General features: G+C 39.8%; 2 protein-coding genes across 9 annotated transcripts in view; one reads left to right on the forward strand and one right to left on the reverse strand.

Annotated features, from left to right (window-relative positions):
- Positions 1-2,290: 2,290 nt before the first annotated feature.
- Positions 2,291-15,764, forward strand: Mars2 (methionyl-tRNA synthetase 2, mitochondrial). Of its 3 annotated transcripts, none has more exons than XM_039084841.2 (3): positions 2,291-3,651; positions 9,889-10,095; positions 10,287-15,764. In XM_039084841.2, exons 1-3 carry the CDS (start codon positions 2,748-2,750, stop codon positions 10,376-10,378), a joined length of 1,203 nt encoding a protein of 400 aa, XP_038940769.1. In that variant the 5' UTR covers positions 2,291-2,747; the 3' UTR covers positions 10,379-15,764. The 3 variants fall into 3 exon arrangements, with proteins under 3 accessions (XP_038940769.1, XP_038940770.1, XP_003750747.1); XM_039084842.2 differs by having other exon boundaries at positions 2,298-3,651; positions 10,316-15,764; XM_003750699.6 differs by lacking the exons at positions 9,889-10,095; positions 10,287-15,764 and having other exon boundaries at positions 2,595-5,575.
- Boll (boule homolog, RNA binding protein) overlaps positions 12,767-19,124 on the reverse strand; it is a 128,984-nt gene continuing 122,626 nt past the window's right edge. For 4 of the 6 annotated variants that reach the window (XM_006244941.5, XM_039084083.2, XM_039084084.2 and 1 more), the window contains one exon: positions 12,767-16,987. In XM_006244941.5, the coding sequence (XP_006245003.1) occupies positions 16,829-16,987 (159 nt within the window). In that variant the 3' untranslated portion in view covers positions 12,767-16,828. The remainder of the gene's footprint in view (positions 16,988-19,124) is intronic. The other 2 variants (XR_001839681.3, XR_005488953.2) reach the window with 1 other exon arrangement.

The following is a 19,124-nucleotide window of genomic DNA, read 5'->3' on the forward strand; positions in this document are numbered from 1 at the left end:
TCCAATTCCACCCTTCTTTCCTTTTAGACAATAAACATACTAATAAACAAACCTGAATAAAACAAAGGAAAGAGAGAAAACAAAAAACAAAAGCAAAGGAGAAACACACACACACACACACACACACACACACACACACACACCTCCCCCCACAACCCCCCCCACACACACCTTACACAGATACACACACACCTCTCACAGACACACAGACACACACCTCACACACACAGACACACACACACCTCACACACACCACACACACACACACACACACACACACACACAAACAGACACACACCATAGAAACATAAAATTGGAAACTATACCAGATAAGAAGAAGGTAAAAACTGAGCAAACCAAACACCATCTCCATGGGTACTATTGATTTTGTTTCATGTTGGCCATTTGTTGTTGAGCATGGGGCCTACCCTAAGTGTGGTTTATATCCTAGTAAGATATCCACTGGAGAAAACAAGTTTTTCATTTGCAAGTAGTAGTCAACTGGATGTAGCTTCTGGGTTAGGGATGTGAGCTTGTGACCATGTCCCTCTCAGCACTAGGGCCCATCAGGCCCCTACTTGTAGAGCCCTGTGCATGCTGCTTCAGTCTCTTTGAGTTCATACCTGCATCTGTCCTGTCTGGAAGGCACTGTTTTCTTGGTGTCTCTCATTTCTACTGCCTCTTACTGTCTTTTTCTTTCTTTCTCTTCTGCATAGTTTCCTGAAACCTGAAGTTTGATGAAGATGCCCCATTCAGGACTGAGCGTTCCATAGTCTTTCATTCTCTGCACATTGTTCACTCATGGGTCTCTGTTAAGCTCTCACCTGTAGGAGGGAGCTTCTCTGATGCTGGCTGAGTGAGACAGTGATCTATTTGTACAGCAGAATGTTAAGGATCATTTTACTGTTATTGTTCTTTTAGCAGAACATTCCCGTGTGTCCCTGGCCTGTCTAGTCTTAGGTTCTTGGCCAACTGAGAAGTGTCGGGTACTGGCTTTATTTCATGGAGTTCCTAAATCCAATAAGCTGGTGGTTGGTTACTCCCACAACCTTTGTGGCACTATTGTACCAGCAGATCATGCATCAAGATCATCATGTATATCAAAAGGTTTGTAACTGGGTTGGTGCTTACCTTTATTTCTAGTAGCATGCAGACTACCTTCCAGTACCATGAAACTAGTGAGTCTGCAGACCCCAACTTTTAAGTTTACATACTTTCTACTTGCCTTTTGCAAATTCGCAGATCAACCAGAACAGACTAGATTATGCTGTGGATGTTTGTCTCACTTTCTGTAGTTCCTGTAGAGAATTTCATCAGTCTATCTTTTTTTTTTTTTTATTCTTTTTTTTTGGAGCTGGGGACCGAACCCAGGGCCTTGCACTTCCTAGGCAAGTGCTTTACCACTGAGCTAAATCCCCAACCCCCATCAGTCTATCTTCTAAACCATCACAGAAAGCACATCCAACTCACCACCAGTCTTTACACACCATGTACAAGTCAAAAAGAATGAACAATATGGTTGAATCTTAGGAATAAAATGTTGAATTAGAAAGGTAAGATAGAGACTACCTGCCCCCCGTCTTTTTTAAGATGTAATTAATATAAGCAGTGTTACTCAGATGCACTGCTTCTATACAGGAATGTGGACGTGAAGGCAAAACTCAGGGCTGTTACTGCTCATGGAAGAGGGTTAGCACACAGCGAATAGATCTAAACTGCAGCTCATCTCTAACTTAAATGTTGATGTGCATTGCAGTTCATTGGGGGAACTCAGTAAAGCTTCTATCGTTGGTCTGAGATTCCAGTTTCTGCCTCAGCAGTAGTGAAAGGGCCTCAGAATATGTATGTCTAACTAAGTTCTTGCTGTCTCCTTCTGCTTTGGGGACCATCTTTTGAGAATCACCAACAGTACTTAAGTTAGGTGAGGGTTTATAGGTGTTTTATCTGATTTTATTATGTGCATATGTACACCGTTTAAATGGTGTAGGGAGGCCAGTTGTGGATGAGAAAATATGCTTCGAGCCAAGGATTAATAATACAATTTTGGGTTTCTAAATTCTCTCTCGCTAAAAATTAGGATTCCATACTAAAAGCGCAGTCTTGGAAGAACTTGAAGACCATTTGAGGAGAAAATTGTGACTGGTTTTGCACAATAAGGCTGAAAGTTAACGTTTCCTTATCTGCACGTCTGTGACTCGGCACTCCGATGCCTGGATGATTCTCAAATCAACCCTTAAGGCTCAGCAAAATGTTCAGACACGTTATTTCCTTTTCTCCCGTGCTTATCCTTCCCTAAAGTGCTCTAGGAAATTATTTTTCCTTTCTTTCAGATTTATTTAGATTCTGAGATAAACGCCGGATTTGTGCCTTGCTATATGACAGTTAATGGATTTGGGAAAATACCTCAATATAAAAATCTTGCCAACAAGTTCAGTCCAGAACCGATTAGTTCAGTTCAGATCCACAGCAGATCCCAACGAGTAAAACTGCACAACACTCGGGCTACGCTCTCCTTTCACCAACTGCCCTGACACGGAACCCATTAGCCGACTACTCAAAAACTCCCGCCGGCCAGCGGCCCTTGCGCGCTGCAGGAAGCCTGTGGAGGCAGGCGTGGGCGAGGCTACAGGAGTCACTGCTCGTCGTTCATTGGCTTCCGCGCCGGAAGCTGCGGTGCCGCCCAGCTGCGCACGCGCCCTCTCACGTGCTTGGGAACGCCGCCTTCAGTGCTGGGGCCGGCTGGCACCATGCTGCGGCAGTGCGCTCTGTGGGTGCTGACGCGCACCCCGGCCGGCCGCGGCTGTCGCCGCTACAGTTCGTGCTCGCCGAGCGCTAGTGGCGACGCTCGGGAAGCGCGGGCCTACTTCACCACACCCATCTTCTACGTGAACGCCGCGCCGCACATCGGGCACCTGTACTCCGCGCTGCTGGCCGACGCCCTGTGCCGCCACCGTCGTCTCCGAGTTCCCGGCTCTGGGTCCACGCGTTTTTCTACCGGTACGGACGAGCACGGCCTGAAGATCCAGCAGGCGGCAGCCACCGCGGGCCTGGCCCCGATCGAGCTGTGCGATCGAGTGTCTGCCCAGTTCCTGCAGCTTTTCCGGGAGGCTGGCATCTCCTCCACCGACTTTATCCGCACCACGGAGGCTCGGCACCGGGTAGCGGTGCAGCACTTCTGGGGTGTGCTGGAGGCCCGGGGTCTGCTTTACAAAGGGATCTATGAAGGGTGGTATTGCGCCTCGGATGAGTGTTTCCTGCCTGAGGCCAAGGTCACTCGGCAGGTGGGTCCGTCCGGGGATCCTTGTCCTGTCTCTCTCGAGAGCGGACACCCTGTCTCCTGGACCAAGGAAGAAAATTACATTTTCAAGCTTTCTCAGTTCCGAGAACCACTCCAGCGGTGGCTTCGAAACAACCCTCAGGCGATCACACCGGAACCGTTCCACCAGGTAGTTCTTCAGTGGCTGGAGGAGGAGCTGCCTGATTTGTCGGTTTCTCGGAGGAGTAGCCATCTGCACTGGGGCATTCCAGTTCCCGGGGACGACTCGCAGACTATCTACGTGTGGCTGGATGCCCTGGTCAACTACCTCACTGTAGTTGGCTACCCGGATGCAGATTTCAAGTCTTGGTGGCCAGCAACATCTCATATTATCGGTAAGGACATTCTCAAATTTCATGCTATTTATTGGCCTGCCCTTCTCCTAGGGGCAGGGTTGAGGCCACCACATCGCATCTGTGTCCACTCGCACTGGACGGTAAGTGGCCAAAAAATGTCCAAGAGCTTGGGCAACGTGGTGGATCCCAGGACTTGCCTTGATCGCTATACTGTGGATGGCTTCCGCTACTTTCTTCTTCGGCAGGGCGTTCCCAACTGGGACTGCGACTACTATGATGAGAAGGTGGTTAAATTGCTGGACTCTGAGCTGGCAGATGCCTTAGGAGGGCTTTTAAACCGGTGCACTGCCTACAGAATAAACCCTTCTGGGACCTACCCATCTTTCTGTGCTGCCTGTTTCCCCAGTGAGCCGGGGTTAATGGGGCCGTCAGTCCGTGTGCAAGCAGAAGACTACGCACTTGTAAATGCAGTGGCCACCTTACCCAAACTGGTAGCGGGCTATTATAACGACTTTCAGATCTATAAGGCTCTGGAGGCGGTATCCAGTTGTGTTCGGCAAACTAATGGCTTCGTCCAAAGGCACGCACCATGGAAATTGACCTGGGAGAGCCCTGCGGATGCTCCCTGGCTGGGTACCGTGCTTCACGTGGCCTTGGAGTGCTTGCGAGTGTTTGGAACTTTGCTTCAGCCTGTTACACCAAACTTAGCTGATAAGTTGCTGTCAAGACTGGGAGTCTCTACCACAGAGAGAAGCCTTGGAGAGCTCTACTTCCTACCTCGATTCTATGGACACCCATGCCCCTTTGAAGGGAGAAAATTGGGACCTGACACTGGGCTTTTGTTTCCGAGACTGGACCAATCCAGGACTCGGCTAGTGAAAGCCCATAGGACCTAGGAACTCAGCCCTTATGGCTGATGGTAAAAGATCAAATGTATTCTTTTTAAATTTTTCAGTAAAATCGTGTATAAAGTGTATCAAATGAGCACATGTGTGTCCTCAAGAACCGAGTGATTCAGGTTCTTAACCCGGTTTTTTCACTTCTCAGTGCTGTTAACCACTGTTCTTGTTTGCCAATGTCTCCAAGAGAAGGATGGTTGAGAGCAGGACCAAGATACTGACACTGTTCCTTCTTCTTGCACCTTCTCCCAACCCAGGGTCCAGACTACCTCAGGGCTTCTGATCTTAAGGCTGACTTATCACAGTCCCTTCTTGAACTGAAACTAGGGTTGGAAGCTGCTTTTGTTAAACACAGAGTTTACTAGGATAGGACTTTAGGAGCCGGTTCCTAGACTAGATGATTTTTGCCCATGTTCATTTTCTAAGTTGCCTCAGTTATGATTTGTCAGCCCAGCAGTTGTGCTTTGTAATAATACACTCCATCCAGTAGATGGCTCTGCTCTCACACATCCAGCTCCTTCAGAGTGTCCTTTCAGAAGATAGTTATTTTCAGCTGTCTTAATTCACAGAATTTTAGAATTGTACTGTTCTTCTTAAAGAATAGCTTTGGAACCACTGCTATTTTAACAAAAAGACACTAGAATTCTAATTTTAAAACTACTAAAATGACAAGTACAATAGGTTAATAAGTAAGTATGGCAGGTTTGTTATATGATAAAACTATAAAGCTCTTGAGGTACACTGTGTATTACAGATAAAGTTTAGTAATGGTTACATGTTCATCTATAAAGCCTGCCAAAGGGTTGTAGTGTCTTTATATTATTATCCACATACATAATTTACCTCGTGATTATTTTTGGTCACTCAGGATACATAGTATAGGAATGATATATTGTAATTAGTAAATATATGTCAGTAATTTTTGTTGGTTACTTCTCTTTGAGACAAGCGTTCACTGTGTAGTTTCTTATTCTCCTGCCTCTGTCTTTCAGGTGTTGGATTATGGGATGTGCCACCATGCCTGTCTTTTAACTTGTTATTAAAGTGATTTTAAGTACCCTCTTTACACTTGTTCGGTTACACTTATTGATGGTGATGTTGAAGGGAGAATCTCAGTGTTCAGGACTGTCTGGGATTCAGGGCTGTCTCCAAGGCTTCATAAAAGAACACCCAGGGAAGATGTTACAGTGACAGTAAGGGTAGTGATTAGAATGTAGTAAATCAGCCTTAATGTCTCAAAATAATGGGATGGCTAGGCCACAGTTTAAAATGAGCTTTACATTTTAAGTATGGCATTAAGCAGGAAGAGCTCACCATGGAGTAAACAATTGTGCTGGAAGTTTCTGCAGACTTATTCTAAGTGACACCATTTGTCTCTAGCTTGTTTTATTAAAGTGACAGATTGTAGGTTGCTAGGGAACACTGCATGGTAAGGTGAAGGACCATTTCCACAAGCTTTCCTTTTTACTCCTTATTATCATTTTGGGCCTTAGCTCATCTCAGGCCTCCACAGTTACCTGCTCGGATTAGTAGGGCAAACTTCTGGGGTGCAGGGCAGTCTCAGGGCTCTAGTGATGCAAGGTAGTGTGTTTCCCAGAAAGACCGCTGGAGAACCAGTGAGATTCTAACCTCTCCTTTGGTGAGCCTTTATGGCAGTGTTGTAGTTTGTGTCATGGACCCACAGTGTCTTCCACAGGTGATCCTCCAATCCCTGTGGAGATTGGCTTGCTGTTGTTGGTTTTTGTAGCCTGTTATCTGTGAAAGCATTTAATTAGCTGCTATTAGACACAGATGGGAGACCAGAAAAGAGATGGCTTGATTTTTAACAGCCAGGGCATTCAGAGTAGAAAAGTGGTAAATTGGATCCTTCTTCTGTGGTGATAAGGTCAGACAGATTTCTATAATAGGCGCAGTAGTGAGACAAATAGTCCTTTGACATTAGTGTTTGTCTTGATACAGCAGTTCAGATTGCCTAGTGGGGAATTACATTTGCTTTGAGGGATTGCCCTTCCAAGGTGATGGGATGGGGCTGTGTGTGCTTAATGTGGAGGTTTATAACCTTCCCTATTCCAGAAATGTTAAGACTTTATGTGGCATCTTTTAGGACCTTTTGCTATGAGGTCCCCACATCCCAGTACCTTTGTGACTCTTAGATACTTTGGGAGGTAGCATTACAGGAAGTGACAGCACAGATCAGGTGTTTTAAGGGGTTCACATTAGGAAGCTTTGACAGTGGGGTTGACCTAGAGCTTAGTTGTGGAGCACTTACCAAGCATGGAGGGCCCCAGGTTCAGTCCCCCATACTGCCAAACAAGTAACAGGTCTCACCTCTTCAGGCTCCTGTCCTCTGTCTACGGAGTCATGTTAGGACCAGTAAGTAGGTAAACTTTATGTTAAACAGTATTACTGTGTATGTACTGTGAGGTATATTCTACAAACAAACTGTTAGGCACTTTACAAATTGGAAAAACCCGTGGCTAAAAAAGCAGCAAGTAGACAGTCTCTGAACTAAAACCTCAGTCATTTTATAAGGACTTGAGATCCTCTGAGCTTTAGTAAGTGCAAACAGACTGAAGCTGGTGCCAGAGTGTGTAAGAGCATCAGCTGGAAGTTGGGCCCTGGAGCACAGACTTGTTTGATGGTTTTTTTGGTGAAGGTTCTAACAAATTGCAATAGAGTCCTTTAGCCTTAGAAGTTCTGATGCTGGAGTGGCTGTTAGTTGATCATGCAGGCTTCAAAGACGGCTGACTCAAGAAGCAGACGTAGTGAGCTTATGAGATTATTGTAGGAAGACTTCCTGGAGTTGATTGCTCTGCTCCTATCTACCTAGTATGTGTTGTCAATGCACTGCATTGACGTCATCTTGGGTTATGGGGCAAGGCTCTTAGATGTGGCTAGTGAGCACTGATGTTTTATGGTAATTTATAATTGCCTTCTCGTGGCAATTTCCCATTGCCTGTAGTTAAGATGAAGAAAGTTCTTGTAGTTCTGGGTGTTATGAACTTTGGTGGGTTCTTACCTTGTCTTTTACCCAAGTATTTGGAGACAGAACATATTTATTTGCAGCAAAGTTTTACCAGTTTGTGGGTAGGGGAGGAACTAAGGTCACACTGGGTCACCCAAGAGCAGAAATTGTAGAAGAAAGCCTTCAATTCTCCCCTAAAACTTTGAGCATACACAGCTGATTCTGTCCTCTGCTGGAGCTTTGGATGGGACTGGTGAACTTAAAATTTTGTTTTAAAGTTTATATTTGTGTGTTTGTGTCTTTGTGTGTGTAAGAGTGAGAGTGGGGTGGGGAGTGGAAGAATGGATGGGTGTGTTTGTATTCCTGGGTGTAGACATGTATAGAGGTGAGGGTGGGTGACCCTACCTTTGCACCCCATTTGAGTCAAAGTCTCTTGACTACTAAGCCAGGTTAGCTGGCCTTCACCTTCTTCTGGAGACTCTCCTGTTGCTAGCCACGCTTCCTTCAGAGCCTGCTGGCATTCTCAGCATTTGGGATCTGGGGATGAGAACTTGGGCTGTCAAGCTCGAAGGGTAGGCATGCACAAATTGAGTCATCTCCTTAGCCCCAAGGAACATAGTGACTTGGTTTACCAACTGCAAGTAGAAAATCGAAGCTCCAAGTGAGGTCTGACTTATTAAGGATGTTTGTTTTTTTAGTTCTTCAGACTCATGAAAATCTCAAGTGGGTAACTGGAAGGAAGCACTAGGAATAACTGGAAATGGAAGGGGCCTCCTTTCTCAGTACACAGTAAGGAAATGGAACAGCTACCCCACTCTTACATGAGCAGCTTGCTGCCTTTGTTAGTTGAGAATCACTGAGATACTGAACATGAAGATGACTTTCAAGACTTGGTTATGGTCAAGCTATAGATTGGAATAGTATGGTTTTAATTCACTGATTTAATTGAAACACAATAAATTTCTTACTTTTATTTTCTTAAATAAGGTCCCTCCCTCTCTACCCCCAATGGTCACTTTGTAGCCTTGGCTGTCTTGGTATTCACGATTTAGACCAGACTGGCTTTGAACTCACAGAGGTTCACCTGTCTGTCTCCCAAGGGCTGGGATTAAAGGTATATACCAATAGGCCTGGCCATCACTTGATGAAAAAAAAAATATATACATATATATATATATTTTTGGTTCTTTTTTTCGGAGCTGGGGACGGAACCCAGGGCCTTGCGCTTCCTAGGCAAGCGCTCTACCACTGAGCTAACTCCCCAACCCCGATGAAAATATTTTTAAAGAGGCAGTTAAGTTTGGACAATTAAATAAGACAATTTTAGTAGTTTAGTTTCCTTTGAACTAGTCTGGAAGCTTCTATTGGTTAAAGTACATAGCTATTGATGCAAACTTCCCAAGCTTATTTGAAGCAAACCAGCAAAACAATACAAACAGCATTACCTAGTCAGATGAACAAGGGGAGAAAACTCAACCCGGAAAGTGGAAAAGAAAATGAAAAGGGCAAAGTGAAAGAAAATCTTGTGTAAGTAGAAAGCCTGCAAGGTTATAAATACAAACAAGTAGCTGTAACAGTATAAACGCTCATAACCTTGGAAGAGACAAGATTAAACCAGACAGCTGGAACAGCGATATGTAACACTAGATAATTCAAGCTGAGCACAAGGGACAGAGTATAAAAGGAATAGTGCACCAAGTCATATCAGTTATGAACTTGTATGCTCTAACAACACAGCCTACAAGTAGAAAAATCTAACATTGATAACTACATAAAAAATTCTGCTTAGGAGTTCAGGAAAATCATGCAATGAGAAGTGAAGACCACAGTAACTCAGTAACTGGGAGCCTTTGAATTTTGAATGCTTACTACATAGTAAGCATTTGTAGCAGACAAGTTTTTTGTCTTTAAATGTTTTTTTTTCCATACAAGCCTGTTAAAATACCTGCAACTGTCAGTCAAATACACTTGGATCAGTAAGTTCTCTTAATGGCCATCCCTTCCCCACCCTCAGTTGGGCATAGTAGTACACACCTTTAATCACAGCACTCGAGGTAGGAGCAGGGGGGATCTCTGTAAATTTGCTGAGCCTTAGCACAACTTAGCATGAACACCAGTCATAAATACTATGGAGGAGCATAACTGGATCCAAATACTGAGATGGAAAGTACCTAAGAACCTTTCTGTAACTGGAACACATTAGTGTTTGCAGCTGAGGGGAGTTTGGATCAGAGTTTGATTAATAAAGTGCCAATAAAAACTTGCAAATCACCTTTTTCATGAAATGTGGACTATTCACTGATTTCTTTGTGTATCTAAACCTGCTTATATTTTGATGCAAGTTTAAGCAATGTTTATGAACTATATATACCCTATGGCTTTTCTTTAACATTATTCCTTTATTGTTTTCAGAACAGTGCTCCAAGTCTTCTAAGCCACAGCGTAATGGGTCATGTAGGGGAAGCAAAAGCTCCGTCAACAGTAAAAGGTTTCTGATCACACAGCCAAGACTTCAATGTGTGAGGAATCCAAGTGCCTCCAAGTACTCACCTGTTCGCATTGCATGGCCTCATTGCAGCCTTGCTCCTCTACACAGAAAACGGGCAACTTGCTTTGCAGGTACCTGACATGCCCTGCAACAATGGCTGCCAAATTTGGTGATATGGGTGAGAAATGCCTCCCCACAGGCTTGGGTATTTGGTCCTAGTTGGTGGTGCTGTTTGGGGATGGATTAGGAGAACTTTGCTGGAAGAAAAGGGGTTTTAGTGTTGAGGGGGATTTAGTATTATGTTTCTTTTCCCTACTTACAGTTTGCTCTGTCTTATGTTTGTGTCTGAAGAAACGAGCTCTCAAGCTTCCTGATCTGCTAAGCTGGACCTGCTGCTATTCCTCCCTGCCATAAAAGACTTTCCTATCTATCCCTCTGGGATGGGAAGTCAAAACAAGCTCTTTTTCTTTGTTGCTTTTGGTTATGGTAATCTATCACAGCAGCAGAAAGCAAACCAGAACACTGAAACACCAGGGCTGAGATGCAAAAATCCTTTATGTTTAGAAATTGCTGTGTTTTTACTACTCAAGAGTTTTTTTTTTTTTTTTTTTTTTTTGTGCTCATGGAAATATAATGCTTTAAATATGAAAAAAAGCCCTTACTATTTTCCAGCAATCTTTCCTTAGCTCTTAAGAATCAATTCTGTTTATTATTTGGTTGTATTGGATCAGAGAGTTTTTAAACAAATTGAAGTAGAAAGAGAGGGGAAGAAGGGATTTAAGGGAGACAGGAAATAAAGTAATGGAATACATGTGGTAAGAAAGCAAAGTGGGTAACTGAGGCAAAGGAAGGGAGCTTGCTGGAAGGAAAGGGCAAAAGGGAGGGTGATAAGGGAGGGAATGGATGACAAGGTATAAGGATACCTGTATGAAGATGCTGCAATATGATTACTTTGTATGCTAACCTGAAAAATTAGTAAGTAGGAGCTGGAGGAATGCTGTGGTAGGATCCTCCAGAGCATGTGTGTGTGATTCCCAGCACACTTGGAGCTCTCAACAGTCTACAGCTTCAATTTTAGGGGATCTGATGCCCTTTTCTGGCCCCCACTGGCATCAGACATGCACCTGTTGCACATACATGTGGGCAAAATTTCTTATATGCATAAAAAATAAGTAAACCTGTACTGTTTGAATGAGAATGGTGCTTATGGGCTCATGCTTCAGCTCCAGTTGGTGGAATGCTTTAGGAAGGTTAGAAGGTGTGGCTTTGTTGGAGGAAATAAGACAAAAATCTCTTGTCAATCCCAGTGTGTCCCTGTCTCCTGTTGTGGATCAAGATGTGAGCTTTCAGATGCCGCTTCATGCCTAACTCTACCATCTAACCCTCTGGAATAATAAGCCCAATCAAATACTTTTTTTCATAAGCTGCCCCAGTCATGGTGTCTTATTAGAGCAATAGAAAAGTAAAAAAAAAACATAAAAATAAAATAATAAAAATTGTGTTTGAGTTGCTGACTTCAGTTTGATTTTTCAATCTGCAGTTTTAAATGAACTGCAGTTTGGGGTTAGGTCAGAATTTCCAACAATTTCTGAAATAATCCTAAATACTCTTCTGCCATTTTGTATTATGTATTAATATGAAGCAGCATTTTCAGCATTGGTGATTATGAAATAAAAATTGATTTTATAATCTGAAAAATGTTGAAGATTTTTTTTGAGTTTTTCATTTATTGGGTATTTTTTAAAATTTACATTTCAAATGTTATCCCCTTTCCCTGTTTCCCTCTGGCAATCCCCTATCACATCCTCCCTTCCCCTGCACCCACTCCCTTCATCCCCCCCCCCCGGCATTTCCCTACACTGGGGCATCAAGCCTTCACAGGACCAAGGACCTCTCCTCCCACTGATGCCCAACAAGGCCATTCTCTGCTACATATGGGGCTGGAGCCATGGGTCTGTCTATGTGTACTCTTTGGTTGGTGGTTTAGTCCTTGGGAGCTCTGGTGATCTGGTTGGTTGATATTGTTGTTCTTCCTATGGGGCTATAAGCCCCTTCAGCTCCTTTGGTCCTTTTTTTTTTTTCCCCCCCGGAGCTGAGGACCGAACCCAGGGCCTTGAGCTTGCTAGTCCTTCAGTCCTTTATTTAAGTATCAGCTATTCAGCCAAGATCTAGCTCCTGCAGACGTAGAATATTTTTACTGTTGGTATGGGTATGTGTGCATGTGATCTATGTCTTGGCACATGTATAGATGTTAGAAGAGAACTTTGTGAAGCTGCTCCTCTTTTTCTGCCTTTACAAGAGCTGGGAGTTGACCTCAGGACACCAGACTCACACTGAAAGTACCTTTGCCTGCAGAGCCACCTCACTGGTTCAGTTAATTATTTAAAGATCAATAAGCACATTCATCTTCGTATATACATTTTGTTTAGGCTTTAATAAATGGTAAGATTGTATGTGTACAAAAGGATTGTTTTAAAATAAATGTATGATTTATCGTCAGTAAATGTTTGGCTTGTATATATTATACTATGTATATCCCGGAGTCATAGAAAATTGTCTTAGGTGAAAAGGAGTCACATATGGAGTAAGTTTAAGAATCTGCTAAAAATCAAAAGTATCTTGCATAAAGTCATGAGGCTAATAAGCATCCTTTTTTTTTTTTCCTTTTTTTTTTTTTTCCGGAGCTGAGAACTGAACCCAGGGCCTTGCACTTGCTAGGCAAGCGCTCTACCACTGAGCTAAATCCCCAACCCCAATAAGCATCTTTCAAATGACATTTTCCCAACACTTTACACATTTATCTTTAGACAAACATCAATATTCAAGTTTATTTTAATTAACTATTATAGTAACAAAGCTAGTGAATTTACTAGAGGTCACAAACAGTGAAATTTTATTTCATACATACAGTTTAATACAAATGAACATATTAATAAAACTTATTTACTTACTAACAGTTTAAATTCTATGACATCCATTCTTATAACATCTTTTCTAAAAGGATTGCAGAAACCAGGTCCTTTGGCTATTGTTATTTCCCATTATCTAAATGCCACATACTGGATAATTCTTGTAAATTTTACTTCATAGCATAGTCAATACATTCTCATCTTTATAAAGTAGTAACTGCTGTGAACTGCAAAAAGAAATACTGAGTACTCAATCTTACATTTTAAAAGGAATAAGTTTTGTTAGATTTGAGTTTCACTTCAAGGAAATGGGGTAAAACCATCTTTATATAGGTAAAATATAAATGTAAAATATATTTTAAGAGATTAACTGTTTTAATATCCTTGTTAACTAGGAACATCAGGAGGCCTACATTTTAACGTTGGGCTTAAAATAATTTCTCTAGGGTCGGTTTAAATGCAGACAGACCTTGGTTAGCAAGGCATAATGTTAGGTCTTTCAAAAACTGCACAGTAGGTCACGAATGGGTGTGCACAGAGCACCTTTATATGCCGAACTTAGTAAACTAGAATAATGAATTGGCATTTATACTTAAAGTCCTATAAAGCTCATTTTACAGAAACTTCCTACTTTTTTTATAGAGGCAGACATTTTTAGCATTAAGTCCTAGTTTCACTGTGGATGACTTTTTTGCACGTTAGGCGAGCGTTCTACCACTGATCTATACCTGTTAGCCATTGTTTATTTCTAACTCATTATTGGAATTTAATTAAAATAAGCTCACTTTGATATTATAGAAGAAATCTGTAAGTACTCACAAGGTTAGTGACTGAAAATGTATATAGCTGGTTGCATGAAAGATGGTAGGTTGGATTTTCATGCCACTTTAAGGATTTTTATTTGGATGCAAAGGAAACATTTCTAACATTCATTGTGACAGTGTTTTGACCTAGTATAAAATATAAAAAAATGGTTGCATAGTGCTCAAGGGAATTTTTTAGTTAAACTATTTTTCACATAAAAATCAGTCTCTAAGATAATTACTTCACACCAAAATTTCAGTAAAAAACATTTGGATGTAACTGATATCATAAATTAGTTTCCTAGCCTAAGAGAACATACTTTCTTTGGTAACTCATGGAAATCATATAGAGAGCTATTAACTCTCACATGAACAGACTGTATAAATGTAGAGCTGTAGCCCAGTGTAAATTTATTAGGAAACCACTATGATTTCAGATGGACAGACAGTAGTCATAGTGAAAACTTGCTCCATAAATCCAAGTAATGAGAAGGGGGCCTAGTCAGGTTAAACCAAATTATCAGAAACCATCATTGGCAACTTTGTTGAGATAGACATTTAAATATTCAGTATTTAAAGGTGTGTATATCCAAGCTCAACAGTTTAAAACAAATTCTGTAAATATTATACAGGTAGCCAGAACACAGGCTTAAACACCCCCCTGTAAACATGGGAATTTATTGAGTTTATTTTCATTTTTCTTTTACCATCAGGATAGTAAATGTTATTTTAATTAAAAGCACTTTTCACAGTTTGCAATAGTCCAAGCAGAACTCTATCAAAGGGCAGAAAAGTTTCTGTGTATTAGTATCGTTTAAAAATCTGTCTGCATACTTTTATGTGTTGTTAAAAATGTTATGGGTATATACTCTGTAGCTGTGTTTATCTTGGTGCTGAAAACAAAAATCCTAATATTGATTAGCAAGAAACTCACTGTATTAAATCTAATTTCAAATTGTTAATTGATACTATAAATTTATTTTTCTATCTCCAAAGGACCAAGGAAAAAGGATGTATTTCAGCAATAATTTTTATGCTGATTAGACATTTCCTTTAGATAGTGGTTGTTTTAGAACTAAGGGTGAAGTTGTCAAAGATGGCTTATAAAAAGACCTTCGAAACTGAAAGCTAAACACTGATGTTTTATAGTTGTGAAAATTACTTTTGATACATTTGTAAAAATAGGAGCAAGGCATCCCAACATAAGCAGAGTAGTATCTTTTGAGGGATCGCCTTAATATATTTTCATGTTATCTCCACTTAATACTTTACAGTCCACAGAGAGAAATATAGTGATATATAATCTTTACAGAAATGAATGAAAATGTGGAAGTACAATATATTTTAGGAGAGAGCATAATTGCCTGAACAAAAACTAGGTAACAAAAACTCTTAAGTTTTTCTTTAAATGGAAAATACAATTACTCTCAGACTCTTGGAATTTATAAAGGTTTTAGAAATGCCTGTTATTCATTGAATAAGCCTGAATAATAAATATGGGATTAAAATGTATACTGAAAACTGGTAAGCTGAACATCAAATATAGTTTCATGATATTTTGGCCAGGGCTCTGGTAACAGATTATATATGGCATGTTACTTTCAAAGTAACTCTAACAAAAGAAAATACCTTTAAGTAGATGGAATGGCCTTAGGATGTATGAAGATACTATCTAATATACAATACTATTACATTTTATTCATAGACATGTATTTTAATCCCAAAATATTAGGATCACATACCCCAAATATATATGTACACCCATGAGTATATTCATCATCCTTTATGAGACAGAATAAAAAAATAATTCAAGTTATTTGGGAGTCTCTTTTCTGATATAAGAACTTTCAAATTTATAATTCCTATTCTTTCCCAGCAGAAGTATAAGACATATTAATTCTTGGGAGAAGATGCAAATTTAAAATGTTGAAGTTCTAGTATTTCCTAGAAGTACTGTACTATTAAATTTCACTAAAGTCTAAGATACACTTCCATGTAGTCAATTGAAATATTGCTGATTTATGTAACTATTGTTTTTACTAACCCAAGCTTCTGTCAAAGGAGTAAGTTTTTTTTTTTTTTTTTTTTACAGAAGTCACAACATCTGGTAAATAGAAGGCATTGACTTAAAAGATAGTAGGCTTATTTTTTAATGTTAAAATTCTAATTATTGTGGCATATTTTTTAATTTTTAGAAACTTCTCTCATTCCATAACAGCAGGCAATCATACATAGCTTCTTTGCATTTAAAAATAAAACTGTGTTATGGGAAAATTCTAATGTTTTAAAAGCCTATAAGCCTCACAAAGAACCGAATGAATGAAAGATAAAATACTGACAGTATCGAATCTGACATGATGTGATTACAAATTATAATCCCTAAGATGCTATGCCCTATGAGCAACTCTACTTCATGTATAAATGACAGCAAAGGGCCACAAATAGATAATCTTTCAGGACATTTAAGGATAGTTTCACTTTGGCCACAGTAACCATATACAGTAAGTGGTTATAATGTGACAGGTTTATGGATTTTTTTGTAGCACAAATACTGCTTTACATCAATGTTTGTAAAAACTTGTAAGGTAGAGTTTGAAATGTGTTTTTCTCAAAACCACTTAATATAGGTAAAATACACATGAACACAAATGTAGTGAAACCAGGATAATGTAGAAAGTAGAATATACACATCATCTCCCTAACAAGATGGTGTCTGCTTAAATTAGACCATAAGCAAAAAATGGTCTGCTAGTAAGTATTTTTATATATGCCAGCTACAGATTTGTCTAAATTATGAACCTTTTGGAATAAACCTGAACATTTAAACATCAGAGCTGTTTGTAAGTGTATGTGTGATGGCCATGCTGGGTAGCCAGCCAGATGATGATGTGTAAGAGAGTTGTTGTCTTAGAGACAATTCTGTCTTGTTTGTTATGGCTTATAGCTCTATAGTACTTAAGTGGTGGAGTTAATAAAGGAAACCATGATTTAACTCTGCATCTCCAATGTTTTGGGTACTAAGATTTCAGAAATTCTCTTAAAAAAAAAACCAAAAACATTTAACCTTAAGCATATCCCCAAACCCATTTGTTACTAGACCACATAGGGGCCTAGTTATTTTCTATTTCTGGACAAAACGCTTCTCCAAGAGTCTACTTAACAAAGTCAGTACAGGAAGGTGGAGTGGAAACTGAATCCTCTGCTCTGAAATCTTTTCTAGGATGAAAGTGTGGGCTTCGAGAATATCGAGGTTTCAAACCCACAGATGAAGGCTGAGAAAAGCTTCTTCTCACAGAATGTAACCTTGGTTCCTAGTAAAAGATTTAAAGAAAATTAGGGTTTTTCATGCACTTTAAATATTATAATTACTTACGGGAAAGATTTACAAAAAACAAGACTGATTGGGTCTGGATATTTTTTAAGATAGCCTTGGGGATCTAACCTAGGCCTGTGTGTGCTACTCAAGCTTGGCCAACCACTGAGCTTCATATATTCCCAGCTTAGGGTCCGGATTCTGAGTAAAGTGTTCTTACGGAAATGCCTGAGGGGTAGGCTAACTTGATAATAAGCTACTAGACAGGGAGGCATCCTGTGGCTGTAAAGAAATCACATATAAAGGGTCTGGGGATTGCCATGGTCACTGAGATTTCTAAATGACATTATACTCTCATTACATCATCTCTAAGCTTTGGCTACATTTATTTTTGTTTAAAAAAAGTATGTGCTTATGCTATATAAGATTAGAATTAGATCTAATGGATAAGAAAGTACTATCGAGAGAAAATCAGCAGATTATTAATATACTACTTAATAGATAAACATTTTGTCTGTTGGGCAAATCACTTAGTGATGAAGCTTTGTTCCAACAAGTGACTTTTCTTTGATCTACTGCAAAATAAAGAGATTAACAGAGATATCCCCTGCTTAAAACATTGAAAATAGGGAAATTTACTAAGGAATCTTACATGCTAAATGCCTTCTTTAGAGCATCTAGGGGAAGCAAATCCTGTTGCCCAGAAATCTTACCAATTGTTCTCCTACTTTAAGTGATATGAGTTCAATATTGTGATTAAATAAAGCCATCAAGGAGGTAGTGGCTGTGCCATACTAAATAAAATGTTTGAAGTGGCACCTAAATTAAATCAATTGCATCTGACTATAATGTACAATTAAAAGCTATAGATAAAATTTCTAAGAGTAAAAAGCAAAACTTCTCTAAAGGGAAAATTAACAATGTATAGTTTCAAGTTCTATGCTATGGGCATTTAGTGCACTCTTCTGACCTACTAGAACTTGGAGCATATCTAAGTGTCAGGAGGAAATTCATGAGTTAGTTTTAAAGTGTAATAACAGATCTGGATGCTTCCAGAATTAAACATGCTTTAATTGTGATGCTACAAAATAGTCTTCTAATTTGAAAAGAATGTTACAATGTACTATAATAATCCTAAGCTAAAGAAAGCTTACCAAAATGAGTATTATAAGACAATTTTCTCCAGTGACATCGGGACTTATTTTCCAAATTTTTTTTTACAAATTTTTTTGAATTAAGGAGACCATAAGACAATTATGATAATGACAATTATCTTAGAATTAGATAAAATTTGGGGCCAGAGAGATGGCTCAGTGGTTAGAAGCATGCACTGCCCCTCTAGTGGATATGAGTTTGATTCCTAGTACCCATGTTAGCTGGCCTTACAACTGCTTGCTTCTCCAGCTCCAGGGGGTCTGACACTTCTGGTCTCTGCGGGTACTTGCACTCACATGCACATAACCATACACACATGCACAAGTGCACAAAATTACAAATAATAAAAAACTGGAAAGGAATGAGATAAAATTATATATATACATATACATATATATGTGTGTATATCTATGTATCTATTATCTGTATCTTTTGAATCTAGTACCCATCACTAGGATATAATAAAACTATGCGTGAGTAACTGTTCCCCAACTAGCAGAGCTGTAGATGTAGTTCAATGGTAGAGCTAAGATAACAAGACTAAACTGAGGGAGTATAACAGACTAATTAATGCCTACATTATAGCTATTAGCAAAAATGGAGAGGAAGAAGGAACAAATGTGGTGATGAATTTTGTTTCAGAAGAATTTTGAGATGTGTTATGTTCCCAAGACTGGATGGCATAGGCTTTTGTTGTCTGAACTAAAGGTTTTCCGGGATACTCTAGAAGCTTGCTACTTACTATGAGTTTCTTATATTTTCCAGAATGCTTACTTGAACAATACTACGTTTAAAGAGTGATCTAAAAATTCTAGAGTAGCCATAATGACACCATTTGCTTAGGAAACTGGTTTGTATACTTGGGTTGCTTGATAAAAGCATGTTGAAATAGATTTGTATTTCTCATGATTTACTCTGTTTTAGAATTTAAATATTTTTTGATTAGACTCCTGTTGTTGTAAAAATATAAAAACAAAAAA

Source organism: Rattus norvegicus, chromosome 9 (assembly GCF_036323735.1).
Source record: "Rattus norvegicus strain BN/NHsdMcwi chromosome 9, GRCr8, whole genome shotgun sequence".
Classification (NCBI taxonomy): domain Eukaryota; kingdom Metazoa; phylum Chordata; class Mammalia; order Rodentia; family Muridae; genus Rattus; species Rattus norvegicus.